Raw genomic sequence first — 27,841 nt, forward strand, 5'->3', positions numbered from 1 at the left:
AGGGACAGGCAGTCCTGCAAGGTCCCTTTGTATATTATTCCCCCAAAACCCTCACCACGTCTCCTTGTACTTCCCCTGACTCTTAGACATTGTATAAAATATCTTTAAGAAGGATGATAGGATGTCCACTTGAATGTAAGTTTCATGAGGGCTCTTTTGCTCTTTATTCTTTAGTACCTAAACCAGTGATTAGCACAGAGTAGAAAGTCAATGAATATTTGTTGAGTAAATAAATGAATGAGAGTAATTATTCAATATAAGCTGAGGAAATAGAGAACTGAATCCACGCTGAGGGGTAAATGACTAATAGCAGGTTATTTTCCTCAGAGCAAAGTTTGCTATAGGTAAGGAGGGATGGTGGGAAAGGGTGATGAGTGGGTTTGGAGAAGAGAGCCTGAGGATGTGTGGAGAGGAGCAATGGCCAGGTCCACCCAGGCCATCGAGGTGCCTCGAGCTGACATCACCACAGGCTGAGATGCGAACATCGTGCACACTTGGCTTCAAGCTTGGCATGGCCTCTTGCTTTTTCCTTGCTCATTTAGAGCAGGGCTGAACACATTTATATATAGTAAATGGGGGTGGGGGTGCAGGAAGAGGGTGCTGAACAGGGGGTTCGCACTGAACTCTGTTTTTATAACCTGATGGAGATCGGGACAGGAACCTTTGGAGCTGTGGGCATGAGTCAGCGTGTGTGTATGTGTATGCACGTGTACCTGCACATGCTTTGGAGGTGGCTGCTGCTTGAGGAGCTGAGACAGGCGAGGGGAGAAAAACGGGTGAACAGGCTCTGAGACTCTTAGGAACTGAACCAAGGCCAGCTTTTACTCACAATATGTAAGTGATGACGCCAATGGACCAGCAATCCACAGCCTTGCTGTAGGGTTTCTGGGCTAATACTTCTGGAGCTGCAGCAAACCAAAGGCAGAGTCAGGGCTGGGGCAAGAGGAGAGGGTTGAGGGGTGAGGGCCAAAGGCCAGGAAGAGGCTTAGAGAAGAGGATTAGGGCAGCCCCTGGGATGGTGTTTCTTCTATAAGACTGAAAACTCCCCTAGTGCAGGGACTGTGTCTCTCCTATCAGACTAAATCTTCCTCCATCAGACTGGAAGGTCCATGACAGGGCCTATGACTCCCCCATCAGACTGGGGATCTCTGGGGCTATGTTTCCCCCATCTCATCGGACTGAGTACTCTCTGAAGGCAGGGGCTGTGTCTCCCCACTCAGTTGGGGGATCCCCAGGGCAGGAACTGTGTGTCTCCCTTCAGACGGGGAAGTCTGCAAAGTAAGGACTGTCTCTCTCCCACTAGACTGGGATCTCCCTGAAGGCAGGCACTGCGTCTCCTCGGTAAGGGAGGAACTCCCAGAGGGCAGGCGGGACCTGTCCCATCAGTCTCTGGTACCTTCTGATGACAGGGCTTAGTCTGCCCTATCAGATGGGTAACTCCATGAGGGAATGAGTCATGTCTTCCTCTCACTGGGGGCTTTGAGGCAGTAGAGAGCTACCTTCTGTATTTACTGCAGATACCAGTGCTTTGGACCCAGTGGGACTCAATCCCTGATGGTAAGTGACTCACCTCTGTTTGGGGAGAGAACAGATTCCCTCTATTCAGTCAGGGTTCTGCTTCCCACTTCCCATCCCCAACCAGGTGATGACAGGCTAAGAAGGAAGGCGCAGGAATGGGTGCTCTGAGTTTTGGCTTTCCCCCCATGGATCTCAGGAATGCTCTCACCTGGTAACTTGCCTGCTCTTACTTTTTGGGAGGCCCATTTCTGCCAGTGTCCTAGGATGTTTCCTTGGATATATATTTGAGGGCCCACATCTGGGTTCCTCAGATTCAAACTCAACACTATATCTCCAGGATACCAATAAGTGGGAGTCTGAGGTCTCCTCTAGAGGAGGAGAAAGGAAAGGGGGGCTAGTGGTCAACCTGCCAACAATATAATGATCACTGGGTTTGTGATTTTGTCTCTGCCCCTGGTCTAGCTGGAAGACAAAAGCAGGAAGTCTGTCTGCAAAAGTGAGAGACAAAGTAAAGGCAGGGGCTGTAGGAAGGGCTCATTTGCAGGCTGTCTCAAAGATGTAGGGTTTGGGAGCAGTAGGGGTAGTTCCAGAGACAGATGGATTGGCTGGCCCTAAACCTCATAAGTGAATGCTTTACCTGGATGGCCCCTGAAGTTGAACCCTGTCTCCCCACAACCCCTCTTCTCTGTGAATAATATCCATGTGGTTGAACATAGCCAACTGGTCAACCTCCTTCCTGCTCCCAGACTCACCCACGTAGCCTGGGGTCCCGCAGGCGGTGGACATGACACCACTCTGCTCCATCTTAGACAGACCAAAGTCTGTGATCATGATCTTAGAATTCTCTTCAGGAGTAAGGTACAGCAGGTTTTCAGGCTGTGGGAGAAGAGAAATATCACGTAGTATAGGACATAATCACCTGAAACACACATTTCTTTCCATCCCCACAGTGTGTAATTTCTTAGGAAGCTGCAGCCTGGGCTCCTGACTTCAAGGCCAAGCTCATCTCCCCCTATTCCTCCCTCCTTCTTCCTACCTGCACCCTCATGCCCTGCACTTCAGCATTCTGTATTCTGCTTATGGTCCTGACTTTGCTCAGCTTTGTAGCCATCAATGTCCTAATCCCTTCCTTTCCTCATCCCCAACTACCCCAAGACTCTTTGTTTGTTTGCAGATTGGCACCTGCGCTAACATCTGTTGCCAATCTTTTTTTTTTCTTCTCCCCAAAGCTGCCCAGCACATAGTTGTATATTCCAGTTGTGAGTGCCTCTGGTTGTGCTATGTGGGACACCGCCTCAGCATGGCCTGATGAGTGGTGCCATGTCTGCACCCAGGACCCGAAGCAGCGAAGTCCTAGGCCACCAAAGCGGAGTGTGCGAACTTAACTGCTTGGTCCCAGGGCCGGCTCTGAGATTGTTTGTTTTTTGAGGAATTAACCCTTAGTTCATTGTCTCTGATCTCTCTAAAGTCTGGCACATGCCTGCTGCAATGTTGATCCTCAGTAGGTATTTATTACGCTTGATTTTGACTATGGCTGGGTTCAAGAAACATATGGTTGATTTTGGTATCCTAATAGAGTGAGGCCTAGCGAAAAGTTCACGAAAAGGCTTGGGTACAAATTAACAATGATTCTTCAGTCAACCAAGATTTGTTTAAGGAATCTGAGGGCAGAAGGGGCCTTATTCTATTCATCCAACCCTCTCATTTTACAGAGCTTAGACTGCCCAAGACCCATGCAGCTTCCTAAAGGGTCATTCTTTGTTTCCCACCAAGGACTCCCGCCTGGGCACCTTTAAGTCTCTGTGGACGATGCCATTCTCGTGGAGGTATTTCACTGCTGACAAGACCTGCTGGATCACCAGGCTGGCATCCTTCTCTGTGTAGACACCCCGCTCCAGGATCCGGTCAAAGAGCTCCCCACCAGAAACACTGGGCACAGGGCAAAGACAGGCATCCAGTTGTTAGTTCATGTCAAAGGGACATGAATGTGTTTGTTCTGTAGCCAGGGGCTCACAGCTGCGGTGGAACAGGCAGGTGCCCACAGACCATTATTCGAGGGATGCAAGGAGGACCACCCCAATTTTAGAACCCCTCCTTTGGGTGTTTGAATGATGTCATTAGTGAGTCATTTCTTTGGGCCACAATTAACCTCTCCCTGGAAACTTCCTTTAAAATGCAAAATGCTCCTGGATAGGGTCTAGCAAGGAGCTGATAATCCCTTATTGTGGACTTATTTCTTAGCTGCTTTCTTTCCTGGCCTAGGACACAGGAAGCCATGATGAAAAGGAGAGGTGAAACTGGAGTCAGGCAAAGTAGGCAAGAGAGGGTGTGCAAAGAGAGTAACTGCTTAAGCCATGATTTCTTTCCTCATTTTGGAAAATTGGGCTACCTCAAGCTGGAATTATGGGGTGGAGCTCTGGTGGTGTTTTGAGGCTCAAATGACATGGTATCTTAGGACTCAGGGGAGCTTTAAGATCAAGTCCAGCCCTCAACTCTTGAATGCCACCTACACAATTTTTGCCAAGAAGTTTCTGGTCAGTACTGGAACATCTCAGTGGTGGGGAACGCCCTACCTCCTAAGACAGACTATTCTATCTTTTGTCACTTTCTCAATATTTTTATATATTTTGATGGCACTCAACTGTTTCTATCAGCAGATATCAATTCCGCCCATTAGTGCCACACAGAACAAGAATACCATCCTTTCACGTGAATCTTTTCAAGTATGTGCAGACAGTGAAATGCTTTCCTGAGGCCTCCTCTGGGATAAACATCCCAGACTACTTCAACCATGAGCCAGAGTTTCCAACCCTCTCACCGTCCATCCTCCCTTCCCACTGTTCCATGACATCGGATGTGGATAGGCACACATGACAGGATCATATAGTTATGAGGGCATAGACTTCTCCCAACAGAATGCACACATCTTACTCCTTTCGTTTCTGTCTTGCATCTCTGTCTTGGGCTCTGCTATAGGGGCTGCAGGCCCATGAGAAAGATACTCTTTGTACACAACTACAAATTCCTGACTAGGAGTAGCCTGGGCCCTGGAGCTGGCCCTCTGGTAGGCTTGGTGGCTCTTCAATGACATCTAAATCCGCCCAGTTCCCTGTTTCCCCTTAGCTGTCTGAATGACTATGTGCTAATTCTGTTGACTTGGCCTCATTAAGGTGCCACATGGTCCCTGCTCATTTGTTAGTGCAGCTCTGGGCACCCCCAACCTCACTCCCATGATTGCTACCTCTAGTCACTGGGCCTCAGGCAAGCCTAGGAGTTAATAGGCTGCTTAGGTCTGAGTTAGCTCATTAAAATTTCTGAGGAATCAGCCTGTCAGTCAAAGCACTGCATCCAGCTACACTGAAATTGCAGAATGATGATGTGTGTGTGTGTGTGTGTGTGTGTGTGTGTGTGTCTACTTTATAAATAGAAGTGTCTCTGAGCCCAAGACTGAGTCCTCAGGAGCACTGACCAACCCCTACAGCAGTCACTCTCAGGCAGAACTCTCCTCTATATATGACAATGATGCAGAAATCTTCATAATGAGGTACCATTTCTGTCCCACAGATGGACATACACAATCACAGCCTGTTTTAACTTTGGGTGGCTCCCTTTTGAGAAAGTCTTTCTCTATATTGAATTGAAACTTATCTATCTATGGCTTCTATTCCCACAGTAATTTTACCCTGGAGTGAGGTTAAAACTTTTAATATCCAGTTTGATGGACATGGACAGACTGGTCAAAATGGGCTCAAGTCATGGTGCCAGAGAAGGATTCTGGAGGCCCCTGCTATGCCAGGCATTACCCCTTCAGCTATAGGTTTGTGGAGAGGTCCAAAAAGTCTGCGAGGAGGGGCTGGGGCAGCAGGGGAGGATAGATGGGTTGGAGTTCCAGCTAATTGCTGGCTGGTGGGAAATATTTTAACAACTGGTGAGGCTAAACTGGAATGTACCGACTCAATAATCAGCCCTGGTTTTACCCGTTGGCCCACACAGAACATGTCTACGACCAGAGGCACACTGAGCCTCAAAGAACTCTTGGCATTTCAGAGCCTCGTGAACTAATTCCTGATTTTGTCTTTTAATCACCATCCTTCCCTCACTACCGACCAGCCTCCTCTAGGCCTCCCAGGCCCCACGAGACGTCTGTGGAGGAAGCGGGTCACCTTCACTTACAGCTGCATGACCAGGTAGTAGTGGGTGGTGCTCTCGTAGATGTCCTCCAGGGTCACGATGTTTTCATGCTTGATCCTGGGGAAAAGTAAAAGTCATGGTGAAAGGTATGTGGCTTAGGTTGTCCAGACAAAGCTTGCAGACCCAGCCCAGCTGGACTTTTATTTCTGTTAGAGACTTTTGGTGACAATGTTTAGGAAGATCACGTCCTTGTGAAGCCTTCCTAATAAGTAGGCAGTCACGAAGAAATCCCAGAGGAAAGATTTCCAGAGTGGCGTTCCATCTCTATTTTTGAATGGATAAGTGATTATCTTGCCTTTAGGGAACAAACATTTCATTGTTACTTTAGGAATCTCTTTAAACTTTACCCAAGAGGAGAGCTAAAAGAACCGAGGAAGGCTAAGGGAGCGCCCCAAACTAGGTTATTCTATAAAATGGGTACCCAGATCTCCTTCAGAAGCATCACATGAAGAAAGTCGACTGCAGCAGGAGGGATTCAAGTTAACTAAGCCTCCTCCTGAGTAATCATGGAGGAAGTGTTGCAAAACTATTGTTCCAGGATACTGTGAGAAGCAGGGCAGATGCCCGTTCTGGGGGTCAGTTCTGTGGGATGCCTTAGACCAGTGATTCTCAACCAGGCGCTATTTTGTCCCTCAGGGGACATTTGACAATATCTAGAGACATTTTTGTCACGACTGAGGAGGGGGGAAGTGATATTGGCATCTAGTGGGTAGAGGCAGGAATGTTGCTAAACATCCTGCAAGGCACAGGATAGCCCCAACCCAACAAAGAATTCTCTGGTCTAAAATGTCAATAGCGATGCAGTTGGGAAACCTGGCTCTTGATTTTCTCTGCCTGGGATTCCTCAGAGGGTGAGGCAAGCAGAACGATCATATTAACTGGGGCCTTGGTTTCGAAGGCAGCAATTCTGCACATCCTGTGCCGGAAGACAATTTCTAAGACGTTTTACTCATGGCTGTGCAGCACAGGGGTTAAGACCTTAGACTTGACTTCAGTTGGGTCTGAGTTCAGATCCGTCTTAGGCACTTACTAAACTTCGGCTGGCTTACCCAAATCTTCTAAGCTTTACTTTCCTTGTCTACAAGGTACATCTCTCTTCTAGGATTATATCAGGACTAAAAAGGTATTGCATGTCAAATGCTTAGTACAGTGCCTGGGGAATAGCAAACACATAATCAATAGCAGCTATCATCTTTAAGATATTTCTAAAATATAGACCTCTTGCGGTGGTTACACAATGGATTCAATTACGCTTATAAGTTGACAATGCTAACACTAATTTATCATTGATTCACTCAGTGAACAAATATTTATTGAGCACCTATGCTGTTAGGGATTGATGATACAAAGCAATGATAAGAAAGACCAGCATAGTCTTTGTTCTCTCTGAGTCTACAGTCTCTCTCTGCTCTGATCTCTCTGGAGCCCAGACCTGTATCTCCAACATCCTCCCAGACACCTCCATGTAGAGATAGGTGGATATTTATATTCAATATGTCTAATCAATTTTTTTTTCTATTTCCTCCTTCCAAGCCTACATATCCTTTTTGTTCTCTATCCCAAGCAATGATATTACTGTGCACTTAATCATTCAATCTCAGGGCCATTTTTAATGCTTTTCTCTTTTACATTCTTATCAGCCAACCCCAAACCCAATCACTTCTCTCTTTGAAATGTCTCTTGAATGCAGTCTCCTTGCCACCACATGATCCCACCACTACCTTTGCTTGTATCCTCATCCCTTGCCTAGATTATTGAGAAAGTCTTGTGACTGGTCTCCCATCCTGTAGGCTGGCATCCTCCAGTCCATACTCACCATGCGTAAGAGGGATGACTCTAAAATATAAACCTGATCATGTGATTCCTTCTGTAAGACCCTTTGATGACTTTTCTCTGTCCATGAATAAAGTCAACACTCTTGATCATGACATCCAAGACCCTTTATAATGAGGTCCCGCCGATCGTTGTTTCATCTCCTGTCCCTTGGTGGTACTCACTCTAGGTTAAGGGGTTTCCAGTACTAACTCTTCCCCAACATCCCTTGCACTTCCATGAGTCTATGTCAAAGTTTATGCTACTCTCAGCCTGAATTCCTTTTCTGCACTGCTCCTCCCGCCTCCACAAAATTCAAGGACCCTCTTCTTTGAAAATGTACTTAATAATCGATACTCATGAAAACACACATGTAGGCAGAATAAACGTCTGCTCCAAACCCTGCCTTCTGTTAGTGTGGCTCACATTCAACTGGATTAGAATTTGTTACGAGCAGCTTTGTTTCTGCCCAGAAAATGTGAGCCTGAGGGTAAGGAATTTTGTCAGCCTCATTCTTGTGGCGCTGATGCCTAACACAGTTTTGGCACATGTAAGAGGTCTACAAGGGTTTGTTATATGAGACCTGCCGTAACCGTCCGATGATTTGTTAGTGTAGCCTCTATCATGATGGTTGGGGTGCTGAACCTGCAATTGCCCTGGTATAAACTGAGGCTAATTTCCAAATCTTCCTTCATTATTGATTCTTCCTCGTATGGGCCCTCAACTGACTTTTGTTCCTTTAAGCTAATTACTCTCTGGTCAACACGTGCAAAGCTGTTCTGCTACCAGTTCGTTCACTAGTCAATTTGCTGGGGGAAAAAAATCAGCCAAGACAGCTGTCTGGCTAAACTTAGCTGATTGATCAAACTAACCCATCAGCGCAATCAAAGGGAGCAACGCTTTTGGGTGTGGAAATCCAGCCCTAGTCCTTCTCGAAGGTCATTTGTGAAGGAAATGTTGTGATCCCACAGTTGTACCTGACCAACCCTAAGACGCACTCACTTTTTCAACACGGCGATCTCATTCTCCAGGCTGCTGTCCCGGAAGGCAGGGGACTTCTTGATGCACTTCAGGGCAAAGAGCTTCCCAGTCACCCTTTGCTTCACCAGGAAAACTTCTGAAAAAGCTCCTCTGAGTAGAAGACACCAGGAGACAAAAATTAGTCCTGGCTGGCTAGAGAACATTGCCGGAGGCAAAACCAAAGGGTAGGTGAAGGAAGGTGGTTGGTAATTAGTTTCCATTGTCCTTCCAGTACCTGATGAGCTGCAGTGACGGCAGAGCCTACCTGATTTGCCATTGTGTCCTTTCTTTCATATCATGTGGGAAGGAAAAGATTCTACTACAGACACAGGGACTAGGTAGTTGCTATTTCCTGGTTCTATAATTTGAGAATGACTCCCAGAGACTGCTTCAGCTATGGAGAGATTTCTCCACTTGGCAAACCCATTAAAGAGAGGCCACTGCAGAGTCTATGTGCTTTGTGGCACACTGGAATGGCAGTTGGAGGTAGCACTGGGGGACAGGGCTCAGACACAGTGAGCAAGAAAAGACTCCTGGATCAGTTTTAGATGGTGATAATCACCTTGAACCAATGATCAGAGGCAAGGGGCTGAGCATCCTCTATTCAGCAGGATCTATGAGAACAAAAGACAGAACCCAGCAGCTCTGGGGCAGGCTTTCTGAAGATGAAGAAGATGGAATCCAACGGAAACACATGGTAGGATTCTAACTTAGGGGCTTCTTGGTTTGAAGGAGGTCCTCTGGAGACCAGGCCATCAGAATAGCAGTTAACTAGAGGTGGATGCTGGAGCCTGATTGCTGATGTTAGAATCTCAGCTTTTTGGGTGACAAGCCACTTAACTTCTATATACCCAGTTTCTTTGTCTGGAAAGTGGGAATGTCAATAGTTTCTGATTCACAGGGTTGTTTAGAAGATTAAATGAGTTAATATATGTAAAGTGCTTAAAAGCCTTCCTGACATCTATTAAACCAGATGTGTTAGATACTATTATTGTTATTACTATTATCATTTGAGTATCATTAGGGAGAACACCTGGTAGTCATGAGAGAAGAGAGGGTTTAAGTGAGGAAACAGCTGAGGCCTGCTCGCCCCTGCCATCTGGATATTCTAGAATGCAGGCCAATAGCACTCAAGCTGTGTAAGGACTTTCAGAATCTGCATTAGAAAGTACTCGGTGCTTCCTGTGTCTGAGCTTTCTGTTTCCCCAGCTGCCCTTGGAAGTGAGTTAATCAGAGCCTTCAGAGCTTGCTCCCTTCATTCATTTATTCACTCCTCTCTTCAATCAGGGTTTATTGAGCATCTACTGAGTCCTAGACACTGGAGAGAAAGAGGTAAGTATTTCTGCTCTTAAGGAGCCTGTAGCCAACTGAAGAAACAGACAAATAAGCAATTCACATTTGATTTGAAAAATGTTATCCGGTATTCAATGAAAGCTTGTGGAGCTGACAGAACCTCTCTGTGTTTGGCACTGGGATCAGTGCTGGTCTGGCTTAGAATCTAGTGTAAGATATAGACACATACAGATAAGCAGGGTGTATTATGAGACCACAGGAAATGGACGCTGCTCTGGTTGGGCAGGTTGTACACTGCACACCTCCAGCAGATGCCATTCACCTTGGAGCCTCTGTACATTTTCATACAATAATTATTACAACATTTTTTTCCTCCGGTAGACAGCAGCCCAGAGAAAAGGGCACTCTTTCCTAGTTTGTACAATGTGACCACTTGGGATAGCTGAGGAGCACATAATTCATGACCCTCTGACTTAAGAACACCCTGAGCTCAGTTTTAAGGGATGAGTGAGAGTTAGCCCAATGAAAAAACAAATTGGAAGTGATGTTTCGGGTGGGAGTGAGGAAGCATGAGAAAAAGCATGAAGGTGCAGAACAGCAGGTAGGGGTGGGGCTGCCAGAGGGTAGTCCAGCACCGTTTGTGAAGTATAAGGCAGGGAGTAACGGGAGATGAAAGGGGATGGACACCAGGTCCTATGCCTGGATGCTTATGGAAAATGCTCCACAAATGTCTGTGTAATGAATGGATGGATGAATGGATGATGGATGGATGTGTGAGAAATTTGGCCTGGGATTAGATATGTGTTGTGCTCATCTTTAGGCCCTACTTTCCTTATCTGTAAAATGAGAGAATTGAATCACCTGGCCTTAAAGATTCCTTGCACCTGTGACACTCTAGGCTCCACTTTCATAATTCTCCCTTCCATCTGCGCCTTTAGAACCACTCATGGATGGTCCCATGCTTTCAAAGCTGACACCCGCTCTGGCTACTCTTTTGGAATGAGATCAGATTAGGCTTTCAGGGGTGCCATTTGCATTGCAGTGTATATAAATGGCACCTCCTAGAATTGTGCAATTTGAAATGGTGTTACTACTCTTTTGCCTGAGGCTGTTTTATACAGTGTGTGTGAGTGCGTGTGTGTGTGTGTGTGTGTGTGTGTTTGGAGTGTGTCTGGCAGGGCAGGGAGAGGATTAGAAGACTAAATTGTGCCATCTGTCAGATTGGGGAGCAGAGAGCTAGCTTTGAGAGGGCAAGGTTGCTCGGGTCAGAAGGCAAGACAGGCAGAGCCTTCAGAACCAGGAATGCTTGCTGCGATAGAACGTGGTTTGTGTTTCCTACTCTGAAGAGCTCTCTACTCTTGCTGGAAGCCTGGGTGCTGGCAGAGGTGGTGGACGAAATCAAGGAGAAAAATCTCTTCCTGGGAAGTGAGAAGAGGAGGTCTGGGACTTGGGTGACATACCCCCTGCTATGGACTAGCTCTGCCCGTTGTCCCTACGGCTGCCCCAGGCCACTGGAATTGTGGATGGTTTCTGAGCAGATTTAGCAAAAGCCTATTCTCCCTGGTGGGTTGTTCCAGAGGAGCTGAGGACCAGAGAGAAGAGATCTTTGTCATGGGATTCTGGTGCACCCTGATCAAGGGAAGCTGCTTTGCCCAATGGCTCCCCACTCCACAGCACCTCAGCTTGGCGTCTGCATCCTCGGGCTGCCTGTCCCCCTCCTGAGCACCGCAGAGGTGCCTTCTCTTTTTACCCTTTGCCCAGCGCTAACCACTGCATCAGCTGTGACTTGCCTCCTGTCTTGTCCTCCCATTGCCCTCAAATCAGTGCAGGGCTGGGTGTGTTAGAGCCACCAGAGGCACTGAAAATAAAGATTTCTGGCCACTGGGTCCTATCTCCCCAAATCCTGGTGTAGCAGGTCTAGGACCAGGAATCAGTATTTTTAAAAAGTTACCTAGGTTAAAATATTAGGGAATTATTAATTTTTTTGAGCGTGACAATGATATTGTGGATTTGGAAGACAAGGCCTTTATTCTTAGGGGATGCAGATGGGAGGATTCAGAGGTGATGCGCCATGATGTATGCAACCTGTTTACAAATTGTTCAGTGAAGTGTGTGTGTATGTAGAGCAAGCACAGTGAAATGTTAATGATTTTTGAATTTAGGTGGTGGGTTTGTTGGTGTTCACTGTACTATTACTTTACCTTTTATTGACTTAAACATTTTCACAGTTAAAAGTCCCTGGGTGACTCTGTTGTAGCCCTAGGTTTAGTGGCTGCTGTGGCAGACTTCCTTGAGCTCCATGAGGACAGTGCATGTCTGTCCTCTGACAGTCCTACAGCACAGTGAATAAGCTCTTGTCAACTTGGGCATCCTTCTCCCCCTTCGCTTGACTTTTGGGATGCTTAGAAAATCATTTCTGATTCACTCATCAGTCTTGTCTCTCCCTCTTGCCAAAAACCCCCTCTCTAGCCACCCCCGTCTTGGCAAAGGGCCTTGATGGAGGACCAATGCTCTGATGACCAGCGCCTCCACTGAGATCCTTGTGTGTGCAGAGCCCAACACTTGTCTGGGCAGGGAGGGCTCAGAGGCCACCTCTCAGGGCTGAGCCTGGCTCCTCTCTGTCTACAGCTGAGAGCGTGGGCAGCTGTCATTGCCTGAGGTCATTGCCTCCCAGCCAAGGCAGAGGGAGCTAAACTTAGCCAGAGTTGGCTAAAGTGAAAGCTCGCTTGAATGGACAGCCCACTAACTGCCCCTCACTTCCCCAGGCCCAATTAGCCCAGACTAATTAGCTGACCAGCTGGGGTTCTGGGGCAATGGGAGCTGGTGGCCCAGAGCTGCTGCCAGCCTGCGTCAGAGACTGCGACCTCCCGGAGGAAAGGCAGGACTAAGTGGAGAGTCAGCTCCAGACAAGCTGTCTCTGCTCCTCGAGCCGTGTAATCGTTGTCAAGGGGCAGGCGCAGACACCATGGAGGCTGGTAGGAGTTTGGGCTACAGCGTGACTTTATTTTTCCAACATGGCACTTAAATATGGAGCAGAGAGGATGGTGGTGGTGGGGAACTGATTCCAGTGTGTGTAGCCCTTCAGCTCCCTGAGCCTCAGAAGCCCCTTCTCTTCCATCTACAGCAGACCTGTTGGCGTTGAGCTGCTTACTGCCAGGAGAAATGGAGAAGCTGGGTGAGGAGGCCCAGGGAAGTTCTAGGTCACTGAATCTCTGGAAATGCTCCAGAACTCTTCTTTCTTGCCACCAGGGCAAGAACTCACAGGTTGTCACAGATCTGGAAGTAGGGTGAGGGTCACTGGGGAAGGAGGGGGCTCAGGTGGTAGAACCTGAGGGAAAGGCCTGGTATTCCCTGAGGGCTCCGGAGTATTAAATCATCTTCTGTATTACCCCAGGGACCTTCCCTACTCTAACCCCAAGGCCCCTTCTCGACCTCCCAGGTCCCTCAGAGCTATTGATATGATGTCACAGCAGCGCAGCCCCCGTTTATCAGTTGCTGCTTGCCCAGAACAAGTCTTTTCTAGCTCCCCACAGCCGGCAGCCCAGCCTCCCCATCTCAGCCCCAGGACTCACGAGCCCAGCACTTCCATGAAGATAAAGGTTTTCCGGATGTTGGTGGTCTGTTTCTTCCAGGAGCTGCAGTCATCTTCTTCCTTTCGACCCATTGCCTCCAGAGTTGAAGCTTCTGGGGATGCTTTGTTTGAGGAAGGGAGGGAGGGAGGAAAGAGAGGGTCTGATCAGCTAATTTTTCAAATAAGATGAGAACCAGTAGTACAAAGAATCTAAAATTCTCAATTCTATGTGGAATAGCTAGAAGGAAGAATTAGGAGTGAAACCTGGATAACTGGCGAAAATAAGACTATTCTCTTCACTTGCTTTCTAAATTACTGGACATCTACAAATGTATGGAACGTCTACTCCCTGCCCTTGTGCTGGCCAGGTGCTCGAGCTGTTTAGAGTCTGGTAGTGGAAGTTCCATTTCGTACCTATGTGCTGAAGGGCAATAACATGTACATGGATAGATCAACATGGGAATATCCAGCTTGAGGGGAGTTGAGCTGAGCTGAGGTGTTTCCTGTGTTACAGGGGATCACCAAGGTGTTTATTCAGACCATGGAGTCGGCCTGTCTTCCTTTCTATTATCACAGCTCTATGATCTCCTCCTCCTGCCTCTCTCCTACCTGTTATGGGTTAGACGAATGAATGGCAGATGAATGAGCATTGTGTTCCCTCTGTAACTCCCACAACATTGAGCACAGTGCTGGGAAATAGTTATTCATTAAAATCTGAATTGAATCTTGTCCTAACTTTATGTCAGAGTTCTGGAGTTACCAGATGCATTCAATCACACCTATAAGGTTCTGGATATGTACTGATGGGCAACAAGGATGATGGCCCTGCCCTCCTGGGCTGGCAGGCTGGAGGAGACAGGCAACAAGCAAGTAAACTAACATGCATATGGTGACAAAGTGTGGGGTTTTATCATGAAAGATAAAATCTGGGCTTGTGAGAGGGATTGGCAGGGAGGGTCTTCTTTCAATGAAAGTCAGGGGAGGCCTCTCTGAGCAGGTCATCTTTAAGCTGAGACTGCAAGTTTGTGAAGGAGCCAGCCAAACATAGAGTGTACAAAGGAGCATTTTGGCAGAAGGAATAAAATGCAAAATTTTGCCCAAGGGAGGAAAAGAGCATGAAGGGACAGTGTGACTGGAGCAGAGTGAACTCTGCATGGCATGGGGTGGTGAGACGGCAGGGAGAGGCAGGCAGAGGACAGACCATACAAGGCCTTAGAGACTCCGTTAAAGATCCTGGATTTTCTTCTAAGTGAGGCTGGAAGACATTGAAGGATTTTTAGCAAGGGATTAAATTACACCACTGATGTTTTAAAGAGCTCACTCTAGTTGCTCTGAGGAGAAGGGAGTGGAGGGGGCAAGAGCTGATCCATGGAAACCAGGTAGGAGGCGGAAGTCTAGGAGAGAGCTGATGGTGGCTTGGACAATGGTGATAGTGAAGGAGAGAAGTAAGTGGACCCGGGATATGTTCTGGGGGTCCAATTATCTATGATACCAGGTGATGTACCTACATTGGGGTGAGAGAAGTCTAAGCTGACTGTCACATTTCTGGTAGGAGCATCGGGAGGTGATGGTGCCTTTACTGAGGTCATGAATACTAGAGAGAAGCATGTACTTGGGGTGTGGTTGGGGGGGTTGGAGAAAAATCTCTGTTCCTTAGGGTACTCCACCCTAGCTATCTCTACTACAGCTGGATGGCAGGTACTGAGCGTCTGGGAGTGATGGGTGAGACACCATTTCTGCCAACACCCTCTCCCCCATACTCCTTGGACCTGACGGAGAAGTAAAGAATATATCTAATAGCTGCCCCTCGTAGGCAATGACCCTCCTTCTCCATTTGAAAAAGTGCCTGCAGAATCCACGAGATCTTCTAACAGCCTCAGAACAAAGAGAAAATTTGTGCCTCCACAATTTATCATCAGGTAAAGAGCGTAGGTTTGGAGGTCAACCTGAGTTCAAATCCTACCTCTGCTCGTTAAACGGCCTTAGGCAAGTTATTAACCTCTTTGAGTCTATTAACGCATTTGTAATATTGAAACAAATCGCCTTATGATTATGGTGATGGTTAAATAAAATAGTGTGCATAGAGAATTAGCACATTGTCTCACACATGTTAAACAGTTGTAACAGATAATATTTGGGGGATGTTAAATTGATGTATTTTCATCCCTGGTAATCCCCATCTGCAGGACTCATGTCATGAAACAGTTTCCATAGGATAGAGGGAAACCTCCTCTGCCATTAAGACACAACTATGAGGCTTAAGACCCTGGAAATAAGAAGAACGTGACACAAAGTGAGGTCCTTGCTAGAGGAAGAGATGTGGGAAGACCGATACTTTTGGCCTAAGTGGATCCTGGGAAGGAGATGGGGGAGACAGACGGTGTAGTTGTCAGAAGCACACATCTTTCCTTTCACTCTCTTGGAGTAAAACATCCCTCCAGGAATGGGGGTGACTCTCCATCACCATGGGATGGGTGGGCTTCCGGGGACCCTGCTGGTGGGAGACTACAAACCTAGGAGGAACTCTGACGGCAGCCACATCTAACAGGGTATAAGTAATCATGAGGTGGGCCTGGAGGAAGGAGATGAGCAAGACAGTGCCTCGTGACCTGCAGGGACTCCAGAAAGTCCCCTGGGCCTGTGGGAGCTGAAGCCAGCTTGTACTAGCTCATGACAGTCAACTGTGCATGTCTCTTCCCAGCTCCACGCTTCATGGCCTCATGTTGTTAGCTTGAAATCCACCACAGTGGGAGTATTTACACCATGGAAACAGGCAAGTGCTACAATTATGGCTTCTCCTTCACTCCTCCACCACCCCCCAAGAACCAGTCGTTAAACATTTACCAGCTCACCTCTGCCCATGGCCCAGGTGACGGGAGGGAGAGCTGCTCGTCGGCCTGTCACCTGGGGTCCAGAAGAAGAGGTGGCTGCAATCAGTCTTATCAAGTGGAAACAAAGGGCTTGGATCAGGGCCTTTTGTGGAGGGTGTCAGCATGACAACTTATGGGCCAGATGGGCCAGTACACCTAGAGGTCACTAGTCAGCCTCTGGTGAGATCCCAGAGGACTGCGGGCTCCATGGTCCCTGATAAGTCTGAGACCCCTTCTCCATACCACAGGCAGGTGAAGTAAGCACCTTATAACATAAAATACCACCTTGAAATAGAGCAGGAGGAGGAAAGGCCATCTCAGGTCCGTGTATCTTCTTGGAAGACTCTGGGTCAGTAAAATGAGACTCTTTGTTAAACCTGAAGACATTGAGATGCCATAACAGACAAGTTCAAACGTAAAGTTTCCCACTCCCCTCTTACCACTTGGGGTAGAGAGCAGTAGGAGTTCATGAGAAAGATTTTATAGGAAATGAAGCTACATTTTCTTTGCACATTTTAGTATAGTGTGTAAATTAGCAACCCAGCTACATAATAATTGGTGGTGTTATTATTAACAATGCGTATGAGAAATGTTAAGAATTTCTCAGCAGGGGGTACAGCTGAATGGAGATCTGGTGGCCCATTTGTTGATTTGCTCTGTTGGCAGGGTGGCAGCCCAGAGGGACCACAGCAGTTCAGGGCTCAGGTGCTAGCCAGAGGTGGACTTCCCAGCAAAGCAATGGTGGGCTGACCCTTGACTTGGAGGGCACAGTCTATAAGGTAGAAACAAATGGACCCTGACTGGTACAGACTGCTTTAGGGAAGATGAACTCTTTGAAAAGAGGGCTATCTTGAGCCAGATACCATTCTGCAGATTCTTAGCCCCAGATCCAGCAGCTTCTACTTATCAGAGTGGTTAGCATCTGGGTTTGAACTAAACACTTCTTACTGTGTAGACACACTGTAGCTGGAAGTCATGAAGAATGTAGGGGATGATGGCAAAGGGGTGGACATTAAAAAGAGCAAAATCCACAGGGTCAGTTTGTGTTCTCCCTCTCTGTCTCATTCCTCCTCCATAGAGCAACAGGGCTGCAGAAGATGCTTTCCCAGGTAAGGAGCCAATCAAGAGCCTTCTTTCCAGCTCAGGCTGGGTGTGCATTACTCCCCCTTCTGGAGGCCCCCTGGAATGACTGCCTGCTCTCCAGGAGGCATCACCAACTCATCAGCAGATCTGTACTCACTGTTCCTTTATTCCCATCTCTCTTAAATAGCTGAAAAACATAGTATTCTTAGCCTAAGCGAGGCTCCAAGAAAACATCTTTCCCGCCCACCCCTCCTCCCATACACTCAATCCTAACAGTTTAGTTCCATCTTCAGAGCAACGTGAAAAACTCAGGGGCCCAGATCTGAAACCCCACGTCCTTCCCACCCCGCCCTGACCTCAGAGCAATCTCAAGGCCCCCGTGCCCTGTGTGGTGGAGGGCCAGGAGTGGGCTCCAAGACAGGGGCCCAGGTTCTGCTGCTGTATCCTGCTTCTTTCGGTTAAAGTCCTCCCTTTCCTCTCTTGACTTCTTTAAACTAGCCCGTTTCAGAGGAAAAGAAAACAAATTCTGAGAATGGTGAAGCTCCAATATTGCTCTCCTTTGTTTCCAAAGTACTCCCTGCCCCTCCCTCTATTTCTGGCAACAAATACCACTGGGTTTCAAAGCTCCGGAACAGCCCCTATAGAATTCTCTGAAATTTAGAGCTGATTTCACATGTAGACCTCAGGAGACGCTGTAGATGCTGGCATTCCTGGCTGGTTCAGAACCCTCGCTCCTCAACAGGGTAAGACCCTGAAGAATATTCTGCAAAAATGGCTTCTGGCTAAAGGAAATGACCTTATTCATGGGACCATCTTTGAGTTGTGGAGGTAACACTCCTTCGTTCAACAGGCATTTATTGAGTACCTCCTGTGTACCTCCTGGACTAACACAGACATTTCTGTAATATGAAGCTCCCCTTGAAAGTGCTTGCAATCCAGTTGGAAAGATCAAACATAGGTATATAAATAAACAACTAGAAAGACAGGCTAGTTGATGGGAGCTGGCAAATGAATAGGCACATTGGATCAGGGCCAGAGTGGTTCAGAGGCCGATTGTAGGTTGATTGCTTACGTGTGGGTTTGCCTCACCCGACTGTGAGTGCGTCAAGGGCAGGGGCCATGTGTTACTCATCTTGGAATCCCTAGGGCCTGCTGCTGAGCCCGGCACTTACTAAGGGTCCAGTCCATATTTGTTAAATGAGTGAATGAGGAAGCAAGCCCTGGGTGGCGTGGCGGGGGGCTGATCAGGTAAGGCTTTGGGGAGGAGTTGGACTTACGATGGGCAGTGACATATTCTTTATATTGCTCTAGAGATGCAAGAAGCCCTGTGCCCTGGGAAGGGAAGGCGGTAGGGGTCTCCGCTCTATAGTTCTCACTGTGAGGCTCTGCCTACAGCATAACAGCACGAAGGGGCAGAATAGCCACAGAGTGCAGAATTGTCTTGGCTTCTTCTGTCATCATCGCTTCAGTGACAGACAATGCAGGGCCTGGGTTGGATTCTGGGTCCAGTTCTTGGTCAGCAGAACTTCCCTGGGACACTTGAAGAGGCACTCCCCACCCCCCACCCCAACCATTCTATCTAGAGTCAGCCCCTCAGCCCCAGGTTATGCTCTATCATACGAGCCTGATCATTTCTTCTGCAACACATATGACAATCTGAAATTCTCCTGTTTATTTGTTTGGGGTCAATATCCTCACCGAGAAGCAGCTCCATGTGGACAGAGACCTGGTCCATCTCCTGTCTCCTAAGCTTGGGCCTAGTACAGCATCTGGCTCCTGGTTGGTGCTCAGTTATATTTTTTGGATGGTCTTCCTGGTCTCTTGGAAAATTTCACAGCAGAGGAGACTACAGAGGGAAAAATTCTTCCTAAAGGGCAGGCCGCAGTCTTCGGGAGGACATTGCCCCTGAGTGCAGCCCTTTCTGAGCTTCTGGGGATAGGCTGTGTGATCCTTGGTGGCATTCAGCCTGGCTATTTATGAGGTGCTGGAGAGGGATGCTTGGACAGGAGCCCAGGAGGCAGGCGCCCTCACATGTTTCTTCCATAGAACATCACCGCCCTTTTCTCCTTCCCAGGCCCCAGTGGGTCACAGCAGCAGCAGGAGCACCAGACAGAACTCTAAGGCAGACGAGGTTTATCTTCAGAGGCCTCCTCATTGCCATCACCATACCCTGAAGGTGCCAGGTCACCTCATGACCCCACACTGCCCTGGACCTTCTCTCTGGACCCTCACTCCTGCCTACCCTGTTCCACACAGCCTCCTTATGAAAAATTTCCTATTTTGAGTCACAGCCACTTAGGACTCTCCTTTGAGGTGCTTATTAAATGAATCAGCTGGTCTAATTGCTTAAGAGTGGTACCCTTCCTGATAAGATGTCCCAGAGTCTTGGGAATATCATGTTTCAATTCAATTCAATTCAATGCAATCCAATCCAATCCGATCCGATCCAATCCAGTCCAAGTGTGTTTCCCAAACCCACAGCAGAGTTCCTAAACTGGACATGAACAAACCAGAGGAGATGGGGACTGGGAAGGAGAGAATCTTTGAGTAGCACCTCTGCCTCCTTCAACTCCCAGATAATGGCTCTCAACTCTACCTATAGGAAGAGCTACCGTCCCTTCACTGGTGCTCTCACTTGAAGCTTCTGAGCAAGGAGGTGTGAATCGCTCTAGGGTGTGGTGAGCAGGCTTCAGAGCCTTCCCGCGGGACCATGTATGGCTCTGTTACTGCCCTCAAAGGAACCAGCCTGCCCCAAGACTGCTTTATGGTCTGCTTCCAGGGTTTCCCGTTTCTCGGGAGCATGACTCAGAAAGGCCTCTGGGTCTTGGGAAGGAGGTTATCGGTTGGACCATCTTTAATAAGAATGTGCTCTCTGCCTCCAGGCTGGGGACATGGAGTCAGGCAGTACGTAAATCACTCAGTTACAAAGGAGCAAAAAGGCTAAAGCTGGGACATTTTCTTGCCCGGGTCCCAGAGTTTCCTGGACTCTGGCCCATATTGGACTTTCCACCATCCTCTGGATTGAGAGGCACGCTAGAAAGAACTCAAGTTCTGGCTCCAGTCTTGGCTTGGCACTGAGGAACTGGGCAGCCCCGGGCAGAACACTTCATTTCTCTGGGTTTCGCTCTTTCTCCTTAGTGAAAAGAGGAGACTGGACTAGATTAAGGTTCCCTGAAGTTTGTTCTTTAGAACATTAGTCCCAAGAGACTCTCTGTGAGCAAAGTGGATTTGCTTCCCCTTCTTGGAGAATCGAGATCCGCATTAGCTTATTAAAGGCTCTGAGGACCATTAAAGACACCTACTTAATCTATTTAACCTAACATCCCCCAAATTGACCAGACCGTGAAACTCCTTCCTTTTCTAACAACTACTAGCATCCAGGGAATCTAGAGATGCTCAGAGCTTACTTTGGAAAACAGCAAGTAGGTCAACTCTGATGCTTTGGGATTCTCCATTTGTTTGAGCAATATATGAAATTTCCAGCAGCCTGCTGCCATCCGTCACAGTCCTGCTCTCCTCACAGTGTCGTATGCATGTCGGCTGGGTCTGTGTGCTGTCAGAACTCATTTCCAGTTCCTAGGCTGCAGCTCAAGTGGCTGGTCAGCTTACCAGAGCCCAGGCCCTGGACCCTAGAGGCTGCTGGAGACTTCTGGGTGGATGGAATCTCCAAGGATCATCAACTCCATCCCCAGCCCTCCCTCTAGTCCTGCATCTCAAAGGCCAACTCTGCACACCAGTTTCTGTTCACAAAATCATGGAGAAAGGAGGTTTTTTCCGGTTGCCTCCTACAGTTTATTTCAGGCTCAAGCCCCCATTTAAGCTTAACCAAATGCCTCCTGCTGCAGTGACAAGCCAGAATTTGTGTGGGGCTTGAGGTTTATTGTGCTCCTCTTACAGAGGAAGTGAAGAGCATTCTCTAGGGCTCTGTTTGGTAGCTGAGACGTTAACACATGGGAGTCACTGGAGAGAGCAGGGTGTGCTACTTATTCTTAATGTGCCCCTAAGCACAGCGGGCCTCAGTTTGCTCATCTGTGGAATGGGAATCGTGATCCCTGCTCTGTTTATTTCTCAGCATGCCTGTGGAGGCCCAACACATCAAGTGGCATGAAAGCATTCTGCAATCTCTAAGGTGCTATGCAGTGGGCCCACCTTATAGGTACATGAGTTAAATACCAGGCACTGGGAGAGAGAGACAGGGAAACAAATCATTTAAATAGAGGTGAGCACACAACAGGAGACATGCATCTGCTCTTCCCTCAGCTGGTCTCAGCTCCCACATGCCTCTCACAGTGTGCACATCTCATCTCACTGTGATTCTGAAGTGTTGAAAAATATACATATTTTCATACATCATGGCCCTGAAATGCAAACCAACGACTTCATCTGGTACTCAACCAAGAAAACAGAGATCTGTTGCCACACTGTAGGGAATGCTGCGTGTGTTGGGTTTCTTCAGGGGAGTATGCTGGTCTCCCCTGGGGCACCTGTCTAAGGAGTTTTCAAGGGTAATAATGTTGACTGTGTGTCTGCCACAGGCTGCCTTTAAGCCTAAGACCCATGCAAGAGATGCCTGTATTATACAGATATGGGGCTCATTACTACAAAACTACCACGCCTCCCGGAAGCGGAGGCGAGGGATCTCCACCTGGGGAGGGGTGCACAAAAGACAGGCTGAGCCCAGGACGGCTGTGGCCAGAAGCTCCGAGTTACCAGCCTTCCCTCCGAGGGCACGGGTCTGAAGATCACAGAAAGCCCGTGCATCCCCGGGCCCCCGGGCTTGCTTGCACGCTGGCAGCCGCCCAGCCGCAGCCCCTCGCCCTTGACGGTGGCGGCGCGCCTGCAGTTGTAGCGCGGGCGCCGCCGCTCCCCCGCTCATTCATGCTGCGGCTCATTCACTCGGCGGGCTCCGGCAGCCTGCGGCTGCGCCCCATCACTCGCACGCACGCACGCGCTCCGGCCGGCAATTTATTTCTGGCCGCGTGTGCGTGTGTGAAGGGGGGACAGGGAGCGAGGGAGGCGCTCTCCTGTTAGAGGGGGCTTCTTTGCAGTCCCGGCCAGAATTGCTCCAGGCCTTATAATACCAGCTGCCTGCCCTGCCGGGGATGATCACCTGGGTGGGACACGGTGCTAGGCGCTTCACCTGCATCGTCTCCTTTAATGCCTCACTGCCGCCTTTCAAGGGAGGCATCATTAACCTCATTTCATAGCTGAGGCACTGATGGGTCAGAATGTTAAGAAAAATGCCCCAAACCAAACAGATAGTAAATGACAGAGCTGGGTTGGGAGCCCCCGTCCATCAGACGCCGACAGCGCGGTCTCCTTGCCTCCCTTCCACGGAACCTGTTGCCTCTTTCCTAGAGGTGCTTGTCGGGCTTTCACTTACCTCTGCCCTCCTCCTTGGGCTGCTTTCATGCAATGCCCACACCTGACTGATTCCCCCTGGAACACGGGGCTCCCATGACCTGGGAAAGGCTGGACCCTGGGAACGCTCAGATTTCTCAGCATTGAGGCTGGGACCGGCATCGAGTGCCCCAGCCCCTCAAGCCTTTTCTCAGTCTGACCTCAGGCTTCTTTCCCAAAGTTTCGCCCCATCTTTCTAAAGAGTGCTCTTAATACACACACACCCATAGCTATCTGTAATATCATGGAGTGGTCACTGACTATGTCAGAAGATCTGAGTTCAAATGCTACTATGACCAAATGGACACCGCCAGCATGTAGCTTTGCAACCCCAGGCAAGCCTGTTTGAGTCTCAGTGGTCTCATCTCAACTAAGAGAGAAATACTATTGGCCCCATCAGCCTGATGGTCTTGTCCTAAAGATGATTAATTAAAAGCACATTATAAACTATAAAGTGTGGTCCCCATATCAGTATTACTAAGCACTTTGTGATATGGCCTATCGGGTCTCATCTTTGGCCCTGCTTATTAAGCTTGGGGCTGTAGGGCTGCCAGGGGCCGGGTTCTGTCTCCCGCCCCTGATCTAGGAAAGATCATTTCCTTACCCAAGACGGAACCTGCTTGACTCTCTTGAGCCTTCTCAGAGGTTTTCCTCATGATCAATTTATCTGGCTTCAGAGCAAGCAGCTGGCCAGCCACGCACTGCAGCCAGACCAGCGGGAGCCCTGGCAGCCGCCTCCGGGAGCCTCGGGGTTAATGTTTGTGCGTCAAAGTTACGTGGAGAGAAGGGGCCACGGTGCGGATGGGGGTGGTGGTGAATCCAGACCTCCTTTTAACATCTTTACCTGAGAACTAAACTAGGGAAGTTTAAAGACAGAAGGGAGACAGATGCACCTCTGGGAAAGGTGAAGGAGTGGTCTTGTGACTGACAACGCCCGCCGTGGCTGAGTCCTGCATCCTGACACAGCCAGGGACCTGGAGCCGCAGCCCGTCCATGGACCCTGCCAGGAGGGACTGAGGCTGGTCCGCCTTCCTTGGGTTTGCAGAGCCACAGGCTGTTTACCAACCTCCTTTTGCCCACTGCCTCTCTTAATCCTCATAAAAACCCAGCCAGGTAGGCAGAATGGACATTGCCCCATTTGACAGATGGGGTCAGAGAGGTTAAGAGATGAAGGTGGAGCAGGAGGCAGAGGTGTAACCATGCGGGAGGTCCTGACACCCTGCAGATGGACAGCCCCTCCCTGGGACCTGGAGGACTGTGCCCAGAACGCATCCTGAAAGCAGGCATTGCAGGAGGGGCGTATACAGATATTTTGCTCCCCTTTCCCTGCCCAGAAGTGCACAAGGTTCCCACTCAAGCCAATCCTGAAGTGATGGCCAGATGGCTCCCCACGGAGGTTCCCCCTGGACCCCCATTCAGATTTATTTTCCAAGGCACCTACAACTTACCCTTGATCCCACAAGAATCGGGCAAGACTGGAACAGGGGCTGAAATAAATACCCAAGTTACTTGCAAAAGTGTCTCTTCAAACCCACTCTCTAAGGGCCACATGCTAAGCAAAGAGACCTCCTAAAACCAAGAAGAGAAGCAGGTTCATCTTACCCAGGGACTCAGAGGGAATCGGCTCGAGGTGCTCCCACTCCAGCTCCTACAGGTCTGTGAGGATTAGCTGCTCCAGTGCTTTAACAATAAACCGACTTAAAGGGGAGGAATGCAGAGGTTTTCTTTCCCAGGACTGTAACCAGGCAGCCTTAAAGGGGAGGAAAAGTAGCTAGGGTGGCTTGCCTCTCTCCTTCCTTTCCTCTGCTCTGCTTTCCCTCCCTCCCGGCAGCACCGAGTCTGATCGAGAAGAATGCTTTTGCAAAGGGGCCCTTTCGTGCCTCGTATGTGTGCGTGCGTGTGTGTGTATCATGTGCATAATTGTGTTTGCATTGATGTGTGTGATAGAGAGAGAGGAAGAATAAAAAGCAAAAATAAAACATGAAATTATAGGTTTTCATTGGCCCAAATAGAGTGATAACAGAAAATCAGAGAAGCTTTCTGGGACTGCCTGCCTCAGTTTCCCCTTTAAGCACTCAGTTGCTGGAGTAGTTGTCTAACAACACCTTCCTGAGCAGTCGGATATCTACCTTGGCTGAAAGTAGAGACTGAAGAGCCCTCAGTGCCCACCTGGCTTGTCATCTCTTGCAGAATCGGAAGAGAAGCCCTTGGATATCCCACAGGGGGACCCTAGGTTGGGTGGTTCCACCCACAGTCTCTCATATGGCTCCTCTCCTCTGTTTCTAGAAGCATAGTGTTCTGATCCCATCCTACCATCCTTTTCTCAGTCCTAACCCACTAGACCCTAGGAGACCACTCTCCCCCTCGAAATTCTCTGCTCCCTCTCTCCCTCCTACTCCCTTCTGCATCCTACCCTTGCCCAGACTTTCACAGTCTCCATCTGAGCTTCTCTGTGGCTGCTCCTTCCGTGCAGCTTCCTCGAACCTCTGTCTTCTGCCCTCTTGCTTTCTTCTTCTCTACTCACCCCTGAATCTTAACATCCACTCACAGGGGCTGTTACCATCATCATGTGAATGTCCCAAATCAACACCCCCATCTGGGCTGTGGACCTTAATCTCAACATCCACATGTCTACTTTCAGCCACAAACAGACCTGGACGTCTTACAGCTTCGTTCAAACCCACTCTCCTCCTGTTTCTCCCAGCTATGCTAAAGGGCTGCCATCTTCCCACTCAAGTTAGAAACCCAGGTGCTTCCTTTGGCTGTATTGTCTCCTTCATTGCCTTCCAAATCCAGCTGGCTGTTATGCCCTTTCAATTGTTCCTTTAAATTAGCTTTTAAATTGTGCCTTTTTATTTTGTAACATTTATGCATTTTTTTGGAATAAAGAACACATTTAAATAGGTCAGAAATCAGATTTGTATTAAAAGACATACTTTTGAGGTGTCTCACCCCACTCAACTCATTGTCTACCCCTCCGGAAAAAGAGGCCATCCCCTCTATCACTGGCCACTTGTATTAGTTTCTTGTGTCTCCCTCCAGTATTTCTTTATGTGGATACAAGCAAATGACATATATATTTCCCCCTTTCTTACACAAAAGGCAGTAAGTAAATGCTGCCTGTTTTCTATTGTCATCTCTACAATCTTAATTCAAGCAGTCCTTTCTCTGGGGTGCTGTTATGATACGCTACGCTCTAACCGGTCCTGGGTTGGGTGATCAACAGGGATAGTTAAAAGTGGCTCTGGAAAAGTCTTCTAGGTTGGATTCCATGGTCCTCTATTGACTGGATGTGTGGCCTTGGACAAGAGGCTTAACCTCTCTGTGCCTCAGTTTCTCCCTCTGTAAAATTGGATAATTACTGAACTTGTTTCATACACTAGTAGGGTGGAGTGAGGCAGAATGCTAGTTGCTTAGAACAGTGACTGGCACATGGTAAGCTGTTAATAAATGTGAGCTATTATTATTGTGTCTCCAATCCATTTCATTCTTGCTAGAATTATCTCAATAAAACATATTGCTTCCACCTCAACAGTATCTATTACCTGCAAAATACAATCCAAACACCTTAGCCCATCACTGAAGGCGTTTCAAGATCTGGCACAAAACTATCCCCCCTCACCTGAGTTCCTCCATCCCCCCAGCTGACACCCCAGCAGTACCATACGAGATACTGATTTCTAACACTCCACTCATTTCCAAAGCTCCTGACCTTTGGTTATGCTGATCTATTAGTAGAGAATGCCCTTTCCTCATTCCCTGCCTGTGGAAATGCTAAAGATTTTAAAAATCCACATCAAATGCCATCTCATCCATGAAGCCTTCTATGATTTCCCCACCCTCTTAGAACTAATCATTCCTTCTTCCATGCTGTTCCCCAAACTCCCTGTCTATAGGTCTCCTTGGTTCTTAATGTTTTTCTGCGTTTCCACTGCTTAGATCCTCTGGGTATAGTGTCTCTGACTAGCAGCTGTCCTCCTCCTGTTGGGACACTGGGATTGGGGAGTTTATCACAGCCTGAGACGATCGAGCAATGCCCATGGGCATCAACCAATGTTAGAAGGTTTATCTCCGTAGGGAGCTGAATCCCGCCTCTCTGGAGTCTTCCCTAGCACACACATACGTACACTCATTCCTTAAATATTTATCAAGCGCTGACTATGTACTAGATATTGGGGACATGAAACCAGACTCAGACTCTATCCGCACAGAACTTCTACTGTCCAAGCCCACAGATCAGTCAGTTTCGTGCTTTGTAATGTGCTCTGATACGAGTTTGAACAGGGCAAGGGACTGCCTGTCAGCTCCAGCCCCCCAGAATCTCCTTCCTCCTTCCCCTCCCCTCCAGTCCCCCTGCACACTGCTGGCCTTGGCTAGCCACAGAGCCAGGAATGCATTCTCAGCCGTGCAAAGAGTAATAGGTTCAGCAGATGTTGGGTGCCATAGGAGAACTGATGCCTCTTTATGCTGAGGTCAGGAGGCCCATGTCCTCACAGGTGCCAATCAGCCCATACGCCAGACATCAGAGGCCCGGAGCGGAGGCAGAGCCTCCGCTGCTTGAGTATTGGTACAGGTGACTAGAAACTGAAGAGTATTCGGGAATGTTTCTCAAGGAGGTGGAAGAGAGCTTTTGGCGTGATAACATATGCACTCATGCACATACACACACACAGGCTTGCTATATTGCCTTGTTCAGATTCTAATAACTTTATCTCTATGTTTTCCCCAATCAATAATTCAACCAAATATTGATGAAACATCAACTATGTGTCCAGTAGAGGAAACAAGACTAAAACACTGAAAACAATAGGAAACCAATCAATAGCTAAATAGGATACTGTTAACTCATACTAACACCCGGGATGGGGCCATGAGGAGTCTGCTGTGGGCTGGAGACATCAGGAAAGAATTCATGGAAATCAGCCTGGGCCTTAAGGATGACTAGGACCAGATTTGGGAGGTTTGCTGGGTGAGGTGGGATTAGGAGAAACAGAGGTTGAAATTCACGAGATGCGTGCTGGAAATGACAAGGTGGCGCTGCAGTGTGGTGGGAGACAAGGCTGGACCGGTGGGGTGTTTGAGC

The 27,841-nt window shown here is 48.4% G+C and overlaps 1 protein-coding gene across 4 annotated transcripts in view; it reads right to left on the reverse strand.

Moving 5' to 3' along the window:
* The window catches only part of CAMK1G (calcium/calmodulin dependent protein kinase IG), a 29,728-nt gene extending 5,154 nt beyond the window's left edge, over positions 1 to 24,574 (reverse strand). The window contains exons 1-7 of one of the 4 annotated variants that reach the window (XM_008516541.2): positions 24,361 to 24,574; positions 13,407 to 13,527; positions 8,524 to 8,652; positions 5,692 to 5,766; positions 3,309 to 3,447; positions 2,271 to 2,394; positions 830 to 905 (exon numbers count right to left, since the gene is read on the reverse strand). In XM_008516541.2, coding sequence (XP_008514763.1) covers positions 830 to 905; positions 2,271 to 2,394; positions 3,309 to 3,447; positions 5,692 to 5,766; positions 8,524 to 8,652; positions 13,407 to 13,498 — 635 coding nt within the window. In that variant the 5' untranslated portion in view covers positions 13,499 to 13,527; positions 24,361 to 24,574. Of the gene's footprint in view, positions 1 to 829; positions 906 to 2,270; positions 2,395 to 3,308; positions 3,448 to 5,691; positions 5,767 to 8,523; positions 8,653 to 13,406; positions 13,528 to 16,257; positions 16,338 to 16,560; positions 16,616 to 23,362; positions 23,499 to 24,360 lie in introns of those variants that run through there. The other 3 variants (XM_070591039.1, XM_070591040.1, XM_070591041.1) reach the window with 3 other exon arrangements.
* Between the last annotated feature and the right edge of the window lie 3,267 nt (positions 24,575 to 27,841).

Source organism: Equus przewalskii, chromosome 23 (genome assembly GCF_037783145.1).
Source record: "Equus przewalskii isolate Varuska chromosome 23, EquPr2, whole genome shotgun sequence".
NCBI lineage: Eukaryota > Metazoa > Chordata > Mammalia > Perissodactyla > Equidae > Equus > Equus przewalskii.